The 17,533-nt window shown below is 42.4% G+C and overlaps 1 protein-coding gene across 2 annotated transcripts; it reads left to right on the plus strand.

The window, feature by feature from the left end:
* Positions 1–2,166: 2,166 nt before the first annotated feature.
* HAUS1 (HAUS augmin like complex subunit 1) lies at positions 2,167–16,691 on the plus strand. 2 transcript variants are annotated; one of them, XM_067545631.1, is made up of 10 exons: positions 2,233–2,304; positions 3,268–3,381; positions 6,443–6,617; positions 7,601–7,736; positions 9,021–9,155; positions 10,352–10,475; positions 11,349–11,414; positions 12,866–12,937; positions 14,771–14,818; positions 16,387–16,691. In XM_067545631.1, the coding sequence occupies exons 3-10, from the start codon at positions 6,584–6,586 to the stop codon at positions 16,468–16,470; spliced, it is 699 nt and encodes a 232-aa protein (XP_067401732.1). In that variant the 5' UTR covers positions 2,233–2,304; positions 3,268–3,381; positions 6,443–6,583; the 3' UTR covers positions 16,471–16,691. The 2 variants fall into 2 exon arrangements, with proteins under 2 accessions (XP_067401730.1, XP_067401732.1); XM_067545629.1 differs by lacking the exon at positions 3,268–3,381 and having other exon boundaries at positions 2,167–2,304.
* The last annotated feature ends 842 nt before the right edge of the window (positions 16,692–17,533 follow it).

Consider the following 17,533-nt stretch of genomic DNA (forward strand, 5'->3'; position numbering starts at 1 on the left):
AGCCCGGTCGCGACGCGGGTCCGGCGCAGGCCCTGACCCGGAAGCGCTTCCCGCCGCCCCTCCTTCCACCCCAGGTTGATTTCTTACACTTTTTATTTCACAATTTCGGGGTTTTTACACCATTTTTAGGGAGTTTCCTGGTTCCGGATGTGAAAAAAAAAATACAGTTGACAACGGTTAAAATGATTGTCAGGTGCCTTCAAATGGCCCCGCCCCCTGGAGCAGAGGCAGGCGCCCCGCCCCCCGGCGAGCAGCAGAGGACAGCACAGCAGCATCCAAAGGTGGGCCCTGCCCAGGCTGGCAGCGGGCCAGGCTAACCTGTGTTACTGCCGGCAGCCGTCCAAAAATGCACGCACCATCAGTACAACAATGTACAATTTTAACGCTGTGCACAAACGTGTAAATAAATGAAAATGCTTGTGAAATTGGGTAGAAATAAACCAGATTTTGCCATTGATTGTCATCCTTCAGAATCACTTCTTGTATCATAAAACTACACTCATCGTGACTTGATCACTTTCCCGTTTTCTATTATTGCACAGGCCCAAGGAACCCGATTGATCAATTAACTGCAGCTAAAACAATTGCGTAATTCAAATTCACTGTGTACAGAGTCGGGAGCGAGTACACACTTTTGTGACATTGTTGTATTGTTTATGGTATTTTTAGTGATGTCAGTAAAAAGTTTACTGTGTCAGTTAAAAAAAATCAACTTCAGATCTTCATGTCAGTAAAAACTAAAAGGTAAGGTTGGCAACCCTTCTGCACCTGGCACCCTGCCCCATAGCCAACATGATGGTGCCCGTTGGGGATTGATGCAGCGTTATCAGCTCCACAATAATATCCCCATGTTTGGTGGTTTTCTTGAAGTTTCAGGTCCTGGAGTCCTGTGATTCTGTAAGAAGCTCCACTTTAATTTATAGATATACACATTATATATATATATATATCTATATCTATGCACGTGCACACACTATATATGTAGTTTCTAGACCCTTGTAGTTGTGGAAAAAAAGTTTGAAAATGTTAGAGCACTCTAAGGACCCAGAGGCAAATAAAAAGCACACAACATGTATTATGTTGCTAAAAGTTTTCTGAATTTTAAGTCACTCTCATGATATTTTGGGGCCTAATAATTTTTGAAAGCGTGTCATTGGCAGTTCTGTACAAACTTGGCCATCAAGGCTTCCTCTGTTGAACCATGTGAAAGTACTTCTTTGCCATGGGGAACCAGTACTGGGTTTACTATGGTGCAAATGGTACTGTCATGCTGGATCCACACTTGGAAGGGGCCCATAATTATGCATCGCTCTGGACAGGGAGGGAGGTATCAGCTGCAGAGGGACCTGACAGTGTCTGGTCAGGCACAGTAAAGTAACCCAATTCGCTGCCAGAGGGAGAGGAAAGGAGAGAAGAGAAAGTGGCTCCCAACCCAGCTCCGAAGGAGAGAAAGGGATTCTGACCCTGCCATGCCCAATTGCCCCCGGCTGGTTCTCACTCCAGAGACTGACACTGCTTCCCCGTGCCATGCCCCATTGCCCCCGGTCAGACCCACAAATGTGTTTGTGCCGGGCTCACAAAAAGTTAATCTGGCCCTGTGGGGAATGTGACAATGGTGTGGCAAAGCCACTGTGTATTGTGTGGAAATGTCTTTGCATACACATATCCCACCTGCAATATTAGGCAGGCCTTTTTTCTGGTTTTAAACTGGCCAGTCCTCTTTTTTCATGGTTTTGGCTCTTGCTGGTGCTGGCTCTTCATGGTTTTGCCTGGTATCACGGACAGAAGATGCCATTTTTGGGGGTGGGGAGAGGGCACTATGTCATGTCATGGTGAGGGGTTTCACAGCATTGTGTTGACAGATCACCACCACAGTGACAGGTTCCCCGGGGACTCGGTTACTGTACTGTAACATGACAAGGCGTTTTTGCAACATTCTTGGGGACTTCTCACGCCCCAGGCTGAGCAAGCCGAGGCCCCTGGCTGCAGACACAGGCTCACAGCCCAGACCCTTCGTGCTCCCCTAGGACACTGGGAGCTCACACAGCCCCAGCCAGCCAGCCCTTTCAGAACGAGGTTGGGGGGGCGGGGCCTGAGAGCAGGACACCCGCTGCGAACTACAACTCCCAGCAAGCGCCGCGGCAGTGAGGTCATCCGTGCGGGCCTCGTCATCGAGTGACCTAGCCTCGCCGCCGAGGCGGCTCACTCAGCGGCGCGCAGGGAGGAGCCGGGGAAGAAGCAGGCGGGAGAATTTAACAGCGGCGCACAGCGGCGGAGGCCGGGATGGAGGAGAAGCTCAGCCGGGTAATGGTCCCCGCGCGGTCGGGCCGCCCCGCCCCGCCCCGGAGAAGAGCGCGTCGGCCCGTGCTCAGTCCGCCCCAGCCCGGGATATTGAGGGAGACCCTCACCGCACGGACCCCGGCCGGGCCGCGCCTCCCCCGGCCCGGCCCGGCCCGGCCCATGGCCCCTCCTCACTGGGGGCCCTCGAGCCTCTCCCCCGCGGGGTGCGCCTCCCACTCCCCCCAGCCGCGCCCCAATGCCCCCCCCCCCGTGTCCCTCTCCCCGCTCTGTGCCCCCAATGCCCGTGTCCCACTCCTCTTTGTGTGCTCCCTGTTATACCCCCTGCCCGTGCCCCGCCGTGTGCCCCCAATGGCCCCCCCGTCCCGTGCCCCACTCCCCACTGTGTGCCCCCAAAAGCCCCCCATTCAGTGCCCTTCTCCCCGCTGTGTGCCTCAAACATTCTCCCCCCTCCCAGGCTTCCCCTGCACTCTGGTGTGTGCCCCAAATATTCTCCCCCTTTGGTCTCCCTCACTCCCTGGTGTGTGCCCCAAATCCCCACTTCTCCATTGTGTGCCCCAGATCCCTTCAGGCCCACCCTCCACTCTTCTCCCCCCAGGTGTGCCCCAATCATCCCCCTACCCTATGGAGTGTGGAGGGGTATATCGATCATTATCCTACTCTTTGTGTTACTTGCTAATGGGTGGGGTCACTTGGGATTACTTGAAGCCCTCCCACCCTTGTCAAAAATTTTGGGAGATAGGAACTCTGTAGCTAATGAACTAAGTTTAACCAGAAATTGTGCTTCTCTCAGAAATTTGTAGAGAAATAGATATTTCTGCTCGGCAAGAACAGATGTAGATTCCACATCCCACTTCAGTAGTATAAGATGATATACATCTATGTTAGCCTAGATACTGTCGTGCTTTCATACCTTTTGTCTGCATGGGACATTAAACCAAAAACCCTTCTTTCTTATGTCTATAACAGGAAGAAAAGGAAGGGGAATGTTTAAAACAAAGCAAAGTCCCATTAAAAAAATAGTCAGCTCGTATTCAGTGAGCCTTAAATGATGTCTGAGCTGACAACCTTGGCAGGTTTAAGGTACTGTACTATTAAGATAGATCTTTTATCAGGAAATTGCTGATGTAAAGCTACCAGGAGTGACTCAGAAAGCAGACTGTAAGGAAGCAGGGCACAAACCCCAAATCGGTTGTGAGGTCTATAGTTAGATTACACCAACCAATTATCAAATATAAACTCCTCAGACATTAAACAGTCTTAACAGGGAGTCCCCTTGGGCACTCTGATCTTATCTTGCCACTCAAGTAAGCTTATCTTTATGATAGATGGCTCCTTACACCAAGAATCACAGCAATATTCAGGTTCTCCTAAACTCAAAGGACCAGTCACTTACCCCAGGTCAATTGCACCTTATATCTTACACCAAAGACGATGCTTGTAGCCAATCCTATAATAAACTGTATAATATGTATTAAGTAGGAAAAGAAAATTAGTTATTTATAAAAATTAATCCAGGTAAACATACACACCCAAATGAGTTACAATCTTAAATTTCCAAAGGTGATAGAAGCTTCTGTATTCAGCAAGCTCAAGATGTCCTTTAGAACAGTGGTTTTCAACCTATAGTTTGCGGACCCCTGGGGTCTACAGACTATATCTAAGGGGTCCACAAAAGGTGACTATGAACATGAAGTTTCAGATCCCAGAAAAGGCATTCTGTTTTTCTGATTAATGAAAAGTATGTGAATACCCCACCTACAGGTCAAAACCCAGAAGTGTTGTCATTACCATAGAAGCCCACAGTTTAGCTTTCTCGCACTGCATCAAATACCATGCCAAGCACATGCAACATTGATAGACTGAAAACGGATTGACCAGAATTCAACTAAGACTTCTATGGTAGCTGTCTGCGGACCACAGGTTGAATTTCCAAAGAGGTCCACACTTCTATTTGAAATTTTTTAGAGGTCTGCAAATGAAAAAAGGTTGAAAACCACTGCCTCGGGGCTAACCTAGGCTAAGAGGCTGGGGAACCTTTTCATTATGCCTAGAAAACGTTGCCCCTCAGAGTCCAAGCAGCACAGGGATCCAGTTCCTTCTTGTTAGAGGTTTTTATCCCCCTCCTCCATTGTGTTCTGAGTTGCAAATTCAGCTGAGAGGAATCCCCTTGCATGACTTGTCTTTGGGGTGAGGGAGGTAGAACAACCAGCATCTTTTGTCCTCTTTAATATCCCACAATAGTCTATCTGTTATCGATGGACCTTTCTTGTTGGGCAGGATGTAACATCTTCTGTTGGAGACCAGCGCTTCACACTGGTTAATGTCTCTCTATTGTCTGGTGATTTACATAGTCAGGCTCACAATACAAATGCTCAAATATTACCTTACAATATGGGATACAGATGTTATAAATGAGATAAATGCAGGCAGTAACTCACAAGCGTTTAATAAAGACTAAATACATTCTTATAATTCTAATACTTGTTTTAACAATACCAATATATAGATGAGCCAGACTGAATCCAGCTATGTATTTGTCAGAGTTCCATTGAGACATGGGGACTTGACTTGGCACCTGGTTTGTCAGCTTCACACTGATTACGTTGTTATCCAGTTCCTATCAGGAAGATACATTCCTTCCTCCATCAGTAGACCACTGGAATTTTTTTAATATTTCACTACAGTTATCTGCAAAACATCATTGCTATACATTTCCAGGAGGTCTGGCTTTTCCCCCACAGCTGTGACCTTGTTTTCTCCAGTATGATGTAGGAGGAAGTCCACTCATTAAGTTAGAGGTGCAAAGCACAAGGCCAAGGTACAACTATGGGGGGAGTACAGTGAAAGGAGTGTGCCTTTTGAACTCTCCAACATCTGCTTGGTCTGTTGAGGTGAACCAGGGTGATATGAAAATGGGTTTTAGATTTCATAAAGGTATTTTGAAATGACCTTTTAAAATCTCTCACTTCTTTTCATGTTTATGAAGTAACTAGTTTATGCTGCTGTATTCATGTGGTTTGTTTGAAATCACTGCTAATGCTAACTCTCCCTTTTTCTGGGCTTTTTTTCTGTGGATTCAAACCACATTTAAACTCAGTCTAAAACCATTTCAGGCTAACCTGATAGGAAGAATAGTTCAGTGAACTAGCCTGGGATTTGGGGAGACTTAGCTTCAAATCCCTACTCTGCCACAGACTTCCTATGTCACCTTGGGCAAGCCACATAAACCACTGATCCTCAAAGGTACTTAGGATCCTAACTTCCATGGAGGAAGTTTGAGGATCTGGGTGTTTGTTCCTCATTTGTAAAATGGGAATAATAGCACCCGCCATTTCACAGGGCTGTTGAGAGGGTACATACATTACAAACTATGGGATATTGAGATTCTATGGTAACAGGAACCATAACTGTGTTTCACCTGTTTGGCTGGCTAGTGTAGATGGGCCACCAGCTTCTAATCTGGGCTACAGTTGAATGCTGAAGAAAAACTGTATTTAATACCAGTTGCTGGAGGAGGACCTGGGTTACCTAAAAGCCAATTATGGTTTAAAAAATTGCTTTAAATATGAATTGGCCAAGAATTACATTCAACCACAACTTACATTATAAACTGTTTAGCCTTATCTATGCTAGCAAGCCAAACAGTTTTTCATAGCATTAGAAATTCCACACCATGTTAGATTTTACAGGTTGTAATCTACTATTTCATTGTTGTCCTGAAATCTCACTCCATTTTGCATCTGAGCTTCATGTGCTCCTTCATGGTTGCAAAAAAACAAAACAAAAAAACTATGTTGTCCTAGGCTGTATCTGTACCAGATAGTCTTTTGGAAATTTTTCACCATGCTACATCAGGAGTGAGAAACAATGGGAGCACAAAGTACTCAGTGCTCTGGTATTTTTACTATTGTGTTGCCTAACCCTGCACTTCCAATCTACATTTGCACTTCTACCATTGCTACAACCAACAGCAGTGCAACAGTGGGAGATACCCCAAAAAGTCTAGTGTTGACAAGACCCAACAGACAGGAAGGAGTAAGATTCATGGCTGTTGTTGTACATTCCAGTTTTCTCATCTGATATTTATTTCCTGATCCTTAAATTAAACCATTTACCTTCTTTATTCCCATTTTCCTGGCAGGTTACTTTGTGGCTAAAAAGAACATTTGGGGATCAACCCATTCCACAATATGAAGTGAATTCACGGACTGTTGATATTTTATATGAGCTTGCGGAATGCAGTGAAACCAGAGACAGGGATGTCTCCCTCCTGATAGATGACATGAAACAGAAGACTGCGGAATATGAGTCAGAAGGTGAGCTTGGAGCTTGAAATTCCAGTTACAGCAAAAATGCCTTTTTCTAAGTGACCCTATAGGGTTTCTGTTTTCTACTCACTGTAATATCTTATAAGCTTGAAAAAATAGCAATAGGCTAGGTTGTCACTGAAATGCAGCTATATATTGTCATGCACTGCATACAGGAATGCTTTTCTCCCAACATCAGATTGGCCAACCACAATTTCTTAAATCAACTTGAGCAGGCAGTAAAGGCTGAAAAGCAGCTTAGCTGCTGAACTTCCTAAACTGTCAAGCTAGATGGCACAGCACAGAAATAGTGATACTGTAAGTAGAAGAGGGTTAGTCAGGGTTAGTGCTGAGCTCAAGTGTCTGAGTCAATGCCAATCTCTAACTAAGGGCAGCACTTTAGGATTCTGAAACAGCAGTGATGTTATTTAGCAACTCTTTAGCTAACCATAGGGAGTGAGCATTGGATAAAACGGAGAACAGTGATCAGTCTTTCTTGGGCAACCATGCAGCTCAGGCCACTGTAATCATTTTTATTTTAACATTATTTTAACATTTCATATACCAAATAAACACTGCTTGTAAGGTTTTAATTAGGTAAGATTCTATAAGCTTACAGTATCCTAAGAAGTCTGATACTATGTGCAGGAGAATTTCTTTCTACTTTCCTAATCACACCTAAAAACTTGTTTTTCTTATGCAGTCTCCCAATGAAGATCTCTGCATCTGATGAAGTGAGCTGAGCCTCACGAAAGCTTATGACTGCTAAAATTAAATTTGTTAGTCTTGAAAGTGCCACAGAACTCTCGCTGTTTTATCCTATAGATTGTTTATGTAATACTTAAAAAATGGAGCACAGCACATTGGACCTTAAACTGTGTCTTTTGTGTCTGATAAGCACCTCGAAGCAGAGACTGTGTATTCTAAGTTTGTACAGTCCTATGCACACCTGTGATGAATATTAAATGAAAGTAACTGTGTGGTTTTTTCAGCCAACTATCTACAGGATCTTCTCATGGAAAGTGTGAATCTTTCCTTCAGCAGCCTCTCTAGCGCAGGCACCAGCTATCTGAACACACTGGTAGATTGTGCGATGGCGCTTGAAACAAGGGACACTTCCCTAGCAAGGTAATTCTTCCCAGTTTTCTTCCCACAGTAGTCTGGGTCAATAGTGTCCAACCTTCTCAGCTTGAGGCCACATTCAATACCCTGGGGCCAATTTTCTGCCCTGTTCTTCTCCTTTGTTCTGTATAAGTGGCACAAAGGGAGTAGACAGCACCTGCAATTCTGTGGTGGGGGAGTTCCCATTGGATGTAGAGACAGAATGGCTATCTCCTCCTACTCCTCACTACTCTCCCTGCTACAGGCAGCAGGTCAGAGGTGGGAGGGGGAGTAGTTGCAGGATGCTGCACTCCAGCTATCCCCAGATGACATATGATCCCTTGGGGCTCTTATGCCAGCAGGCACAAATTACACCAGCTCCCAGACTACTCTAATCTTGGCTCAGGCAGAGAATCTAACTGGCTGCTCATTCCCATTGCCACTCTCGCCTTCTACTCCTGTGATTCATCAGGCAGCCAGCAGGGGAGCTGTTGAGCACTTGCAGCAGGATAGGGCCTGCTGCTGCTGCTCAGACCTGCTCCTTGGCCAGCTGCAGTGGGAGGCAGTTGAGCAAATGGGGCTGATTCAGAGGCTTCTGTTGAAGGATTGCAGGGTGTGGCTCAGGGGATGCATTTTCAATTCGTAATAAAATACACTTTTCCTTAATGAAGTGACCCTCAAGGGCCACAGGTTGGACACTGAAGTATTGCAAATCTGACTCCCTAAAACTCCAGGTTCAGAACTTGGCAGGGTCTGCTTAGCCTTTCATCCTTTGGAGAGATTTAAATGGAATATTGGGCTTTTTGCCCTGTGTAGATCTCAGATGAAACCTTACAAAAATGAGGTCCAGTCTGGCTCTTTTAATAAAAGTAGGGGTTTGCCATGTGTCTTTGGCTAAAATGTTCCTTTCTGCCTCTGTTCCTCTCCTTCCTACTCCAGCAGCATGGTGCGCGCAGGCTGCCTGCCATCATCTTCCCCGGAAATGGTTGCAGTTCAGCTAGTGTATGTTTATAGCTTGTGAAATTCCTCAAGATAAAAGGAGCTGTGTAAATGTGTATTGCATAGCAGTTAAAATGTTAAGCAATTTTGAAATGTATTTACATTGTCAAACCCTGTCTTGTAGAAGTTATTAGTTATTTGGATTGTAAAATAGTTTAGACAGACCTGACTATTATCAGATTTGCCATTATTTGAGAACAATGCCACAATACGTTTATGGGAAGTGTGGAAAAAAAAAAAAGTGATTATATAGTCCTGAACTTCAGCAGAGGTGACTCCTAAACAGATCAATGAATTTTCTTGTTTCATTAGCTTCATCCCTGCTATCAATGATTTGACCTCAGATTTACATGCAACAGAATTGAGAAACAGAGAAATGGAACTTGAATTGACCAATCTTAGGAAAAAGCTAACTTCAATGCTGGTGCTGGAAAAACAGCTTCAAGAGTGAGTAGTGCGGGAGAAGAAGAAAGAGCTGAATGGTGTTTGCTCATCCCCTCTTCTCAGCAACTTTGCATATTGTTTATGAACAGTAACAAGGATATCTGAATATTCAGTTTTAAAACATATCTCTATTTCACAGCAATTTAAACCATCAGGAAGGTACTTGCAGCAAAATTACTTTAAATAGTCAAGAGGTTTAAAAACCCCAAACCTATAACGATGAAATTAAATATTATAGGTTGAATACTGCTTGCAAGTATATGCCTGCATCTCCCACTGATTGCTTTGTGCATAGGTTCAAAGTGAGGCTATTTTTCTGATCATGAGCAGTGTTGTTTAGTGGTAAAATAAGGGACTGAGTCTGAAAAAAAAAAGATTCCTCAGAAGAGTCTCCTTTAACCAGACGATTATAAAATTCCACTAAGTCCACCAGTGACCTCACTATGCATATTTAATTTACATTGAAGTGCTTGGGATACAACAATGATGGGCACTATAGAAAACTCTTAACTATTGTGGCAATGATATCAGCAGCGTAGTTCAAGTTGTAGAACTAGCATTGCTGTGTACTTGTCCCGGCTCTGCTATTGCCTCACTACATGATTTTAGTTAAGTCACTTAACAGTTGTATTCCCAGATTCTCTACTACCTAACCTAGGCCATGTCTATACTGAAGACGGCAAATTCGCCGCCGCCAGATCGATCTTTCTGGATCGATTGAGCCGTCAGTGCAGACCCGCTCAATTGATCAGGAAGTCGACTGAGTAAAACCACCCCCTCAAGTAGCGCAACACAGTGTAGACAGCACGCAGAAGGGAAGCAGAGCAGTCGACGTGAGTTACGCAAGCTACTCTATATAGTTTGCATAACTCCCGTCGACTGCCACCGAATCGCCAGGTGAGTGTGGACCAGACCTTAGTATAGTGACCCACCAGACTATTAATATGTGTGGTTGTACAGATGTCTTAGCTTTTCATGCAGATGTCCTGCTATTAATGGGGATATCCCAGGGTCTTGGGAATCTATGGGGTGTCTGTGCACATGGAAATCTCATCTCACCAATAGACTGAGCTGCTGGAGACTGATTGAAACTCAGTTTTCTGCTTAACTTTGTCCCTCCTATGGGTGTTTAATTGAGAGGGTTAATTTGGCTAAAGATTAGTAAGCCACATATACTCACCACAATTTTCTTCTTAAAGGGACCTTAAAAAAACAGAAGAACATCTGGCAATGGAAAAAACCAAAGCCGACAGCCGAACCCAGAATATGAAGTTCTTGAAGGATAAATCTGAGGACTTCAAATTCAGGATCAAGGCTGCAGAGGTTGGTGATAAGAGTTTTACACCAATATTATTAAAGGAAGATGTGATCACGTCAAATTGGGCCCAAAAATGTAGGGTTTCACTACTAATTACAGAGACATCCTTGGAGCTGCTTAGCCTCCAACAGGGGAAATCTGTTACAACTGACACTTGGAAATAAAGGTTGTTCCTTGAAGAAGATCAGCTGTAACTGATTTCCACTCACGTTTCCTGCATAGCTGGGGATAAGTGGATGGATGCTGTGATGCTTGGATTCTTTTGCTTAAAAACAGGCCTTAGGGGTTGAATGTGTCCCCTGCTCATCCCACGACGGTGGCTTTATTAAATAGACTTTATTAAAATTAATGATTAGCATGAATACCATGACCACTGTACCAAAAATGTAGCCTTAGTTGTGTATTGGGAGAACAAATGCAAATACTTAAGCAAGTGTGTAACTTTTTACTCACGTGAATTGTTCTATTAAAGTCAAAGTTACACATGGGCTTTAAGTATTTGGAGGACTGAGACCTTAAAGAAACTGTTACAGGTCCAGGTCCCCCATTGCTCTTATTTTACAGAGAAATAGCTATTTTTTCCAGAGTGTTCTTTGATACGGGGAGCCTTCATAAATTAAAAAATGTATAAGCATGGATTATCGTTGTAATTACTCTTCACATATTTGTCTATGCAGATGATATCAGAGAGCACGTTCTCTTCCAGTGTCACAAATTTGGTAGTGGTACAGTGTAATGTGCTTATGTTAAAGTAAGCAGCAAAATACTTGCACATGTTTTCTGTGTAAAGTTTTGCTATGAATAATGTATTGTACAAGATCTGTTTCAGTAGAGGATCAAGGTGTGCTGTACAAACTGTAAACTGTTTTTCCCTTTAGGAGCAACTTTCTGCAAGTGGCATGGATCCTTCCTTGACACATCAGTCATTAGTGAGCCTCTCAGAGGTGGGTGTATTGTGACAAGGGGACATTTCTGAAGTGGTGCATGCGAATCAGCATTTGTTTGGGTAGTTTAAGGAAATAACATTTATCTACATGGATACTTAAAGCACATGTATATGTTAGAGAGAGGCCCAAACCAACATCCCACATCCAAATGCCTCTGATCTGTGGGGGGTATCCAAATCCAATTTGTAATCCAAATTTTACATTTTGAGCCCTCCTCCAGTTTATGTGAACATAACATTTTTGGAAAAAATTGTAAATAGTGTAGGACAATAATGGTGTAATTTGTTAAAGGGACACCGTCACTATGCTTTCATTTTTAAAAAACAGGTTTCCTGTGTTTCTAATTGTGGATTCTCTAGCTCTTTGCTGTTGCACATGGTGTCTTTCTGTGTCTGTTCTTTCTGCTCTCAGAGCACTAATATCAATCACCCTGTGTTACAATAAGAGAGAGAATTCCAAACATGCAGTGTGCTTTTCGTCATTTCTGTTCTTTTATTTCTTGTTTATTAGTTAGTTTGAATGATGAATATAACCTAGTCAGTTTCACTTGGTGGTTGTCATGATCTAGCATTGTTTGGCGAAATGTTGCAGGGGAAATGCTGGCTGAAAAATGTTCCCATTGGAATCTTAAGTTTAAAAAAAATCTATGTAGGTCTTGGTTTGGTAAAACTTTTCTCTTCTCATAGAATCTAAACATGGGAGCAAATTTGACTTGACAGTGTTCTTTTATCTGTTTCGCAGTGCTGAACAGATGTTTGAGGTTGAGAGGGATGAATTACTGGACCATAATGCGTTATAGGTTTATCTTTGATTTTTAAATGGATTTAGTACTGGTGAAAGTTGCTTGATCAGTAGCCCTCGAGAGTTAACTCTTTTCTTTGTCTACTGAATAGGTGCAGCACTGAAAGTGGTGGTGGAAGGTTCACCACACTGCCCCCACCTATGTGGCTCAGTCCTATTCTGGCAGGGCAACCTTTAGGTGTTAGTGTGTAACTCATTCTTCGTGACCTATTTAGTCTTGGTCTGTGCTGAGATTGCCAGCAAGGACCTCAGTTAGTGCTCATTTGATGGTGTTTTTCTGTGCGGTGGACACCTATCCACTGGGTTCTAGATTGAGTTGGCCATCTCCTTTCACAGAGGCCAGCGAACAGCCGTCAGATGGTAACACTGCATGAAAGGACATTGTATGTTTTTGTAAGGGTAATTAAAAAATTGCATTTTTACTTCAATATAAAACTTCAGCTGGATCTGACTAAATAATTGTTGGAATATTAAATCCTGGGAAGAGTTGTAGATCCTTAATCAGACATACTGCAACAATAGACCTTCTTAAAAACAATACAGAATGAAACATTTGGAAATTCATAAATGCTTTGTTTTATTGATTTGCATCACTTATACCAAATTAGACTGCAGAAATATAACCCGATGCTTTACTGTGTTCACAGACACTGACTGAACTAAAGCAACAGACTGTGCCTTTGAAGAAGAAACTGGAGTCCTACTTGGACTTAACTCCTGTAATTATTTTTACTGCTATTATATGATCTTCGGGTATCCTAAAAGTGTATGTGTATATATAAGAAAATGGAATAGGTTTCTCATTAGGTGCTATAGATAGGCATCAATTCCACTGTCAAATTAATTTTATGGGGTGGAGGTTGTGTTTGTAACTGAAATATTACACACACACACACACAAAATGTAAATAAATTCTGTTGCAATGGAGTTGACAGGCTGATAGTTGTGCTGTTTTCAAATCTCTGTGTAGGTCCCTTAATGAATTGTCTAAACCAGTGATTCTCAACCTGTGGGCCAATTAGAATAGAACTGTGGCCCACGTGACATCCTCAGGGCCATACACGTAGTGTAAATATTATGGATGCAGCCCACATAATACATAGAGAGCTGTATATGTGGCCCACAGTGGTAAATAGGTTGAGAACCACTAGTCTAGACAAAATATTTTGCGTAAATAGAAGGCTCTTTGAATAGTTTCACTAATAGATTTTGTTTTCTCATACAATAATGCATGGGAATTGAACCCAAATAAACTGGTTGGGTAAGCTAGGTATGAGATGAATTATTTGGAAATGTTGAGAAGGAAACAACAATCTTTGGCATAGAGTTGTTTTCCAAAAGTTTATCAATAATTTTAAAAGGTATATAAATCAAACTTGAAATCTGCGGGTACATACCACCATTATTGTTATTTAGCAGTATAAATGATTACAGCATTGTGCAGTAGTTGGAGTTCCTAGCCAAGATTTCAAAAAATGGTTGCTCAAATTTAGGCTCTTAAGTCCATGATTAGATACCTAAATAAGTGGCCTGACTTCTAAAAGTGTTCAGTATTCCACAGATCCCATTGACTTATATGGGAGCTGCTGGGTTCTGGGCCCTCTTGAAAATCAGGCTGCTCATTTAGGTGTCTGACCGTGGACTTGAAAGCCTAAATTTTAACATCTGTTTTTTAAAGCTTGGCTGCTGTTACTGCCAGTTAGTTGTATTGGGAATTACGAGCAAACTGCTGCATAAAGCAATCCTTGATCTGAAGGAATTCAGTAGTTTGAAATTAGGAGAAACCCATGTTGCAAAAGCCCATTTCACTTAAGGGAACCTCTGTAAACAAATGTACAGTAGTTCAACGAGATTAGAGCCAACAGTAGTTTATTAATCCACAAAGTGAGAGGTATCCAAACCCTGGCTTTGCATGAAGTGGACTGGATGTGTTGTTTGGGGGACAATCTAACTGCAGCACTTGCACAGCTCCTCTGGAAGTGGATGAAACACAAAATTCATTTTCCTTTCTCAAATCAATAGCAAGGGCTTCTCCCTCTTGGACATAGAGAAGATGCTGCAACAATTGGGGGTAGCATTGTGATGGTTATCTAATTTATTAAATGAACCAATGTGTAGAGATTCACAATTCTATCTGTTGTATTTATCTGGCGCCCATTGGTGCCTGAGATGCTCAGAGCGGGAGAGGAAGATTCCTACAAGCAGGCTATGTGCACATGTGGGCACATTCCTATTCAGTGTCTGGCCTGCAAACACTGCAGCAAATGTTTAAAGCCAGGCTCTGTTGATCAACATGTTTGTGAATTTTTGGAAATATTTCTTTTAACATTAGGCCTCATAAAAGTTCTTTCAAAATCCACTACATTTTGGATGTGGCTTTATCTTTTAATTGCAGCACTTGCACCTTGGGGGAGCACATGGAGACCATTTGGTTAGCCCCCCACTCTTCTCCTGCCCTTTATTAAAATCTTTGGGTGAGGAGAAACACTGTGTTTCAAGCTGAAATAGGACTGTCTCTACTTGCGGTTAACATGTGGTTTTCTTTCTTCTAGAATCCCTCCCTTGCTCGAGTGAAGATTGAAGAAGCAAAGCGGGAGCTGGTAGGGGCTTTTTGTTGCTTACAGAGATTTATATGGACACTTTCACTTCCAAAAAAAAAATACTCCAAAACTCTAACATTGATGGTGGTTGGGTGCAGGTTCCTCTGCTTCAGATTCTAATCTTGATGCTCTCCAGAGATAAAGATCTGGATGCAAATGTGACTCAAATTAGATGGAAGTGATTTGTTGTTGATAGGGAGGAACAGATGTTGAAGGAAGGCCCAGATTTTCAGAGTTATTTGGATGCCTTGTTCTCATTGAAATTAATGGAAGTTGGTCACTTAAATACTTTTGAGGAACTGAACAGAAGTGTTTGCACTACCTCTCAAGGGTGCTTTCTGCTAAAATGGTTTGCACCTCTAGACCCTGTTGGATTCATTGCCGCTCTTAGATTGTCAGAAGGTAGTTGTGGTCCATAATGCATTTTTTTAATCAGCAGCTGGACAGGAGTATGGCCTTTCCACTATAAAACAGACCACACAATGGCCATCCATGCATTTGTCTCCTACAGGCTTGATTGCTGTTAAGTGCTGTACTTAGGGCTGCCTTTGAAGTCCACATAGGACTGCAGCTGCCCTCCTCTTGAATGTCATTAACCAGTGTGTACATAAAACCTGTGCTTAAGTTTTTGCACTAGCTTCCTATTTGCTTCTGGATGCCATTCAAGGTGTTGATGATAATCCTTAAAGCCCTAAACAGTCAGAATCACAGTTATGAGCCCATCCTTCTCTCTGGACTGTACCACTAGGATCAATGGTGAGGCACTTATCATTTCATGAATTTGAGCCCTCTTCACCACCGGTAGGGCTTTCTCAGTTGAGTTTTTTTCATTTTAGTAATTTGCTTTGGCAGCCTATCTGGGTCTGGTAAACCTTCTGAGCATGATGGGAGACCCACCATATGTGTAGCATTTTGCTGTTTTTGTGCATACATGTGGAATTTGTATGTTAATCTCAGTAAAACAAGAGTTCAGAGTTCTCCAACATTCCCATTCTGTGTATCACATCATAAGAGATTCTTTCATGGACTGGCCTCTCTATTCAGCTGCTGATCGCCAGCTGCTTGGTTCTAAAAAGGGTGCATTCCTAAGAACCTGAGGATCACACAGCATAGATCACTGGTATCAGTTTGGAAATAACAACTGTGATTAAGCCTGTTAGCTGCCATGGTGATAAGCTTTCTAGATGTTAGTACAGTATAACAAACAAGTTTGTCTTCTTATAGTCCAGAAACAATGAATGCTTTATTAGTGTTCGATATTTGGAGATTGTCCTAATTTTTAAGAATCTTCATTAGGATTTGTAATGTTAATTTTTGGTTCTTTACAAATGACTCATTTTTTCTGTTTATGAACTGTTAAATGCTGAGTCATCTATTATATTCTCAACTAACTGTGCATAGTACCAAATGCTGGTAAGCATTCCCCATCAATAAGCTCTTTCAGTCAGTTGGGTTAATACATACAAATGACATCCAATAGGGCTGACCATTATAAACATATTTGTCTAACAATGTTGTAAAAGTTATTTGGATGGTCACTGACTTCTCTTGCTTCTTTCTCCCATTAGAATGCTCTTGAGGCTGAGTTCTCCACTAAAGTGGACTTGATGGCGCTTTCCGTATCAGAGCCCAGCAAACGACGATTTACCTAAAGTCATGTGTGGAAAAGGACTTGTTTTTTAATTGTAGACTTTTTGGACCCTTAAACATGGTTTTGTACTCCTCACTGTTAGGGCCTGCACACTTGCCATCTTTCTGCCAAGCACACAGATTTTGATGGTTCTCATACCTTTTGGTTTTGTAAAAATTATGTATATTTTCCATAAGCTTGAATAATAAAAACAAGGCTTTCTTCTCCGTTCAAATTTTTATAAATGAGATAAAACTGATAAATGGCCTCCAGATGGCGCCCTAATCAGCAAACAGAAGCAGTTTCATGGTTGGTTAAATTTCTGTACCAGGTATCTTTTGTTTTATCAAAGTAGATCAATGGGGGAGGTAGGAAGGAGTTGGGGCTTGACAGAAAGTTACCTGGTCAGTCTTGGTCTTACCCAGGTTCTGGATCTCTATCTTTAGCAGGGTCCGCTATTTGGTGAGTCAAAGGAAGCTAGACAGTATTTGTTCTAACATCTTGTGAGATGACTGTCTCCTCACCCAACATCGATGACTTTTCTATTCGTTTTCTCCTCTTCAAATCTTTCTAAAATGAATGTAGAGCTTTAGCTGTTAAGGTGAAACTTAACTACTTTCTCCACTTTAACATAACTGGCTCCTGCTGCAGGTATAAATTGAAGTGACTGACTTGGAAGGTCTTTATCAGAGTAAGAAGGCCACTCTAGCCTATTCAAGCCCTGGAACCAGCCAACAAGGAGTGTCTTTTTAGGTGGGATGGATGCCTGCCTGCCTGCCAGCAGCCTGAGCTCAGTGCCTCATTTCATAGAGATCATTGAACAGCCTTTGGCTGGCAACAGCTCTCATCTGGGTTGGATTTGAATCAGTGACTTAGAGCTTAAATCTCCTAATACTGACCCCCTAAAGGTCTTCACATGCCCTGCAGTCTAATCAGATTAGACTATATCCTTAATTGTAAAGTTTGCACTGGATTAAGGCTCTGTTGCTGTCCTTGATTTTTTTTTTACATTTATATTTTGATTAATACTAAGTGAAGGGAAGAAACTACAAAGAACGTACTGCAGTTCAGCCATGAAGGGAAAA

The sequence above is a fragment of the Emydura macquarii genome, unplaced genomic scaffold (genome assembly GCF_026122565.2).
Source record: "Emydura macquarii macquarii isolate MOO-44397 ecotype Brisbane River unplaced genomic scaffold, CSIRO-AGI_Emac_v2 contig_1045, whole genome shotgun sequence".
In the NCBI taxonomy this organism is placed as follows: Eukaryota; Metazoa; Chordata; order Testudines; family Chelidae; genus Emydura; species Emydura macquarii.

Coding starts and splice junctions, on each gene's coding strand:
- HAUS1 (XM_067545629.1), top strand. CDS start 2,284: ATGGAGGAGAAGCTCAGCCGG. Junction 11,415..12,865: donor CATTAGTGAGCCTCTCAGAG/GTGGGTGTATTG, acceptor CTGTGTTCACAG/ACACTGACTGAACTAAAGCA. Junction 14,819..16,386: donor AAGAAGCAAAGCGGGAGCTG/GTAGGGGCTTTT, acceptor TTCTCCCATTAG/AATGCTCTTGAGGCTGAGTT.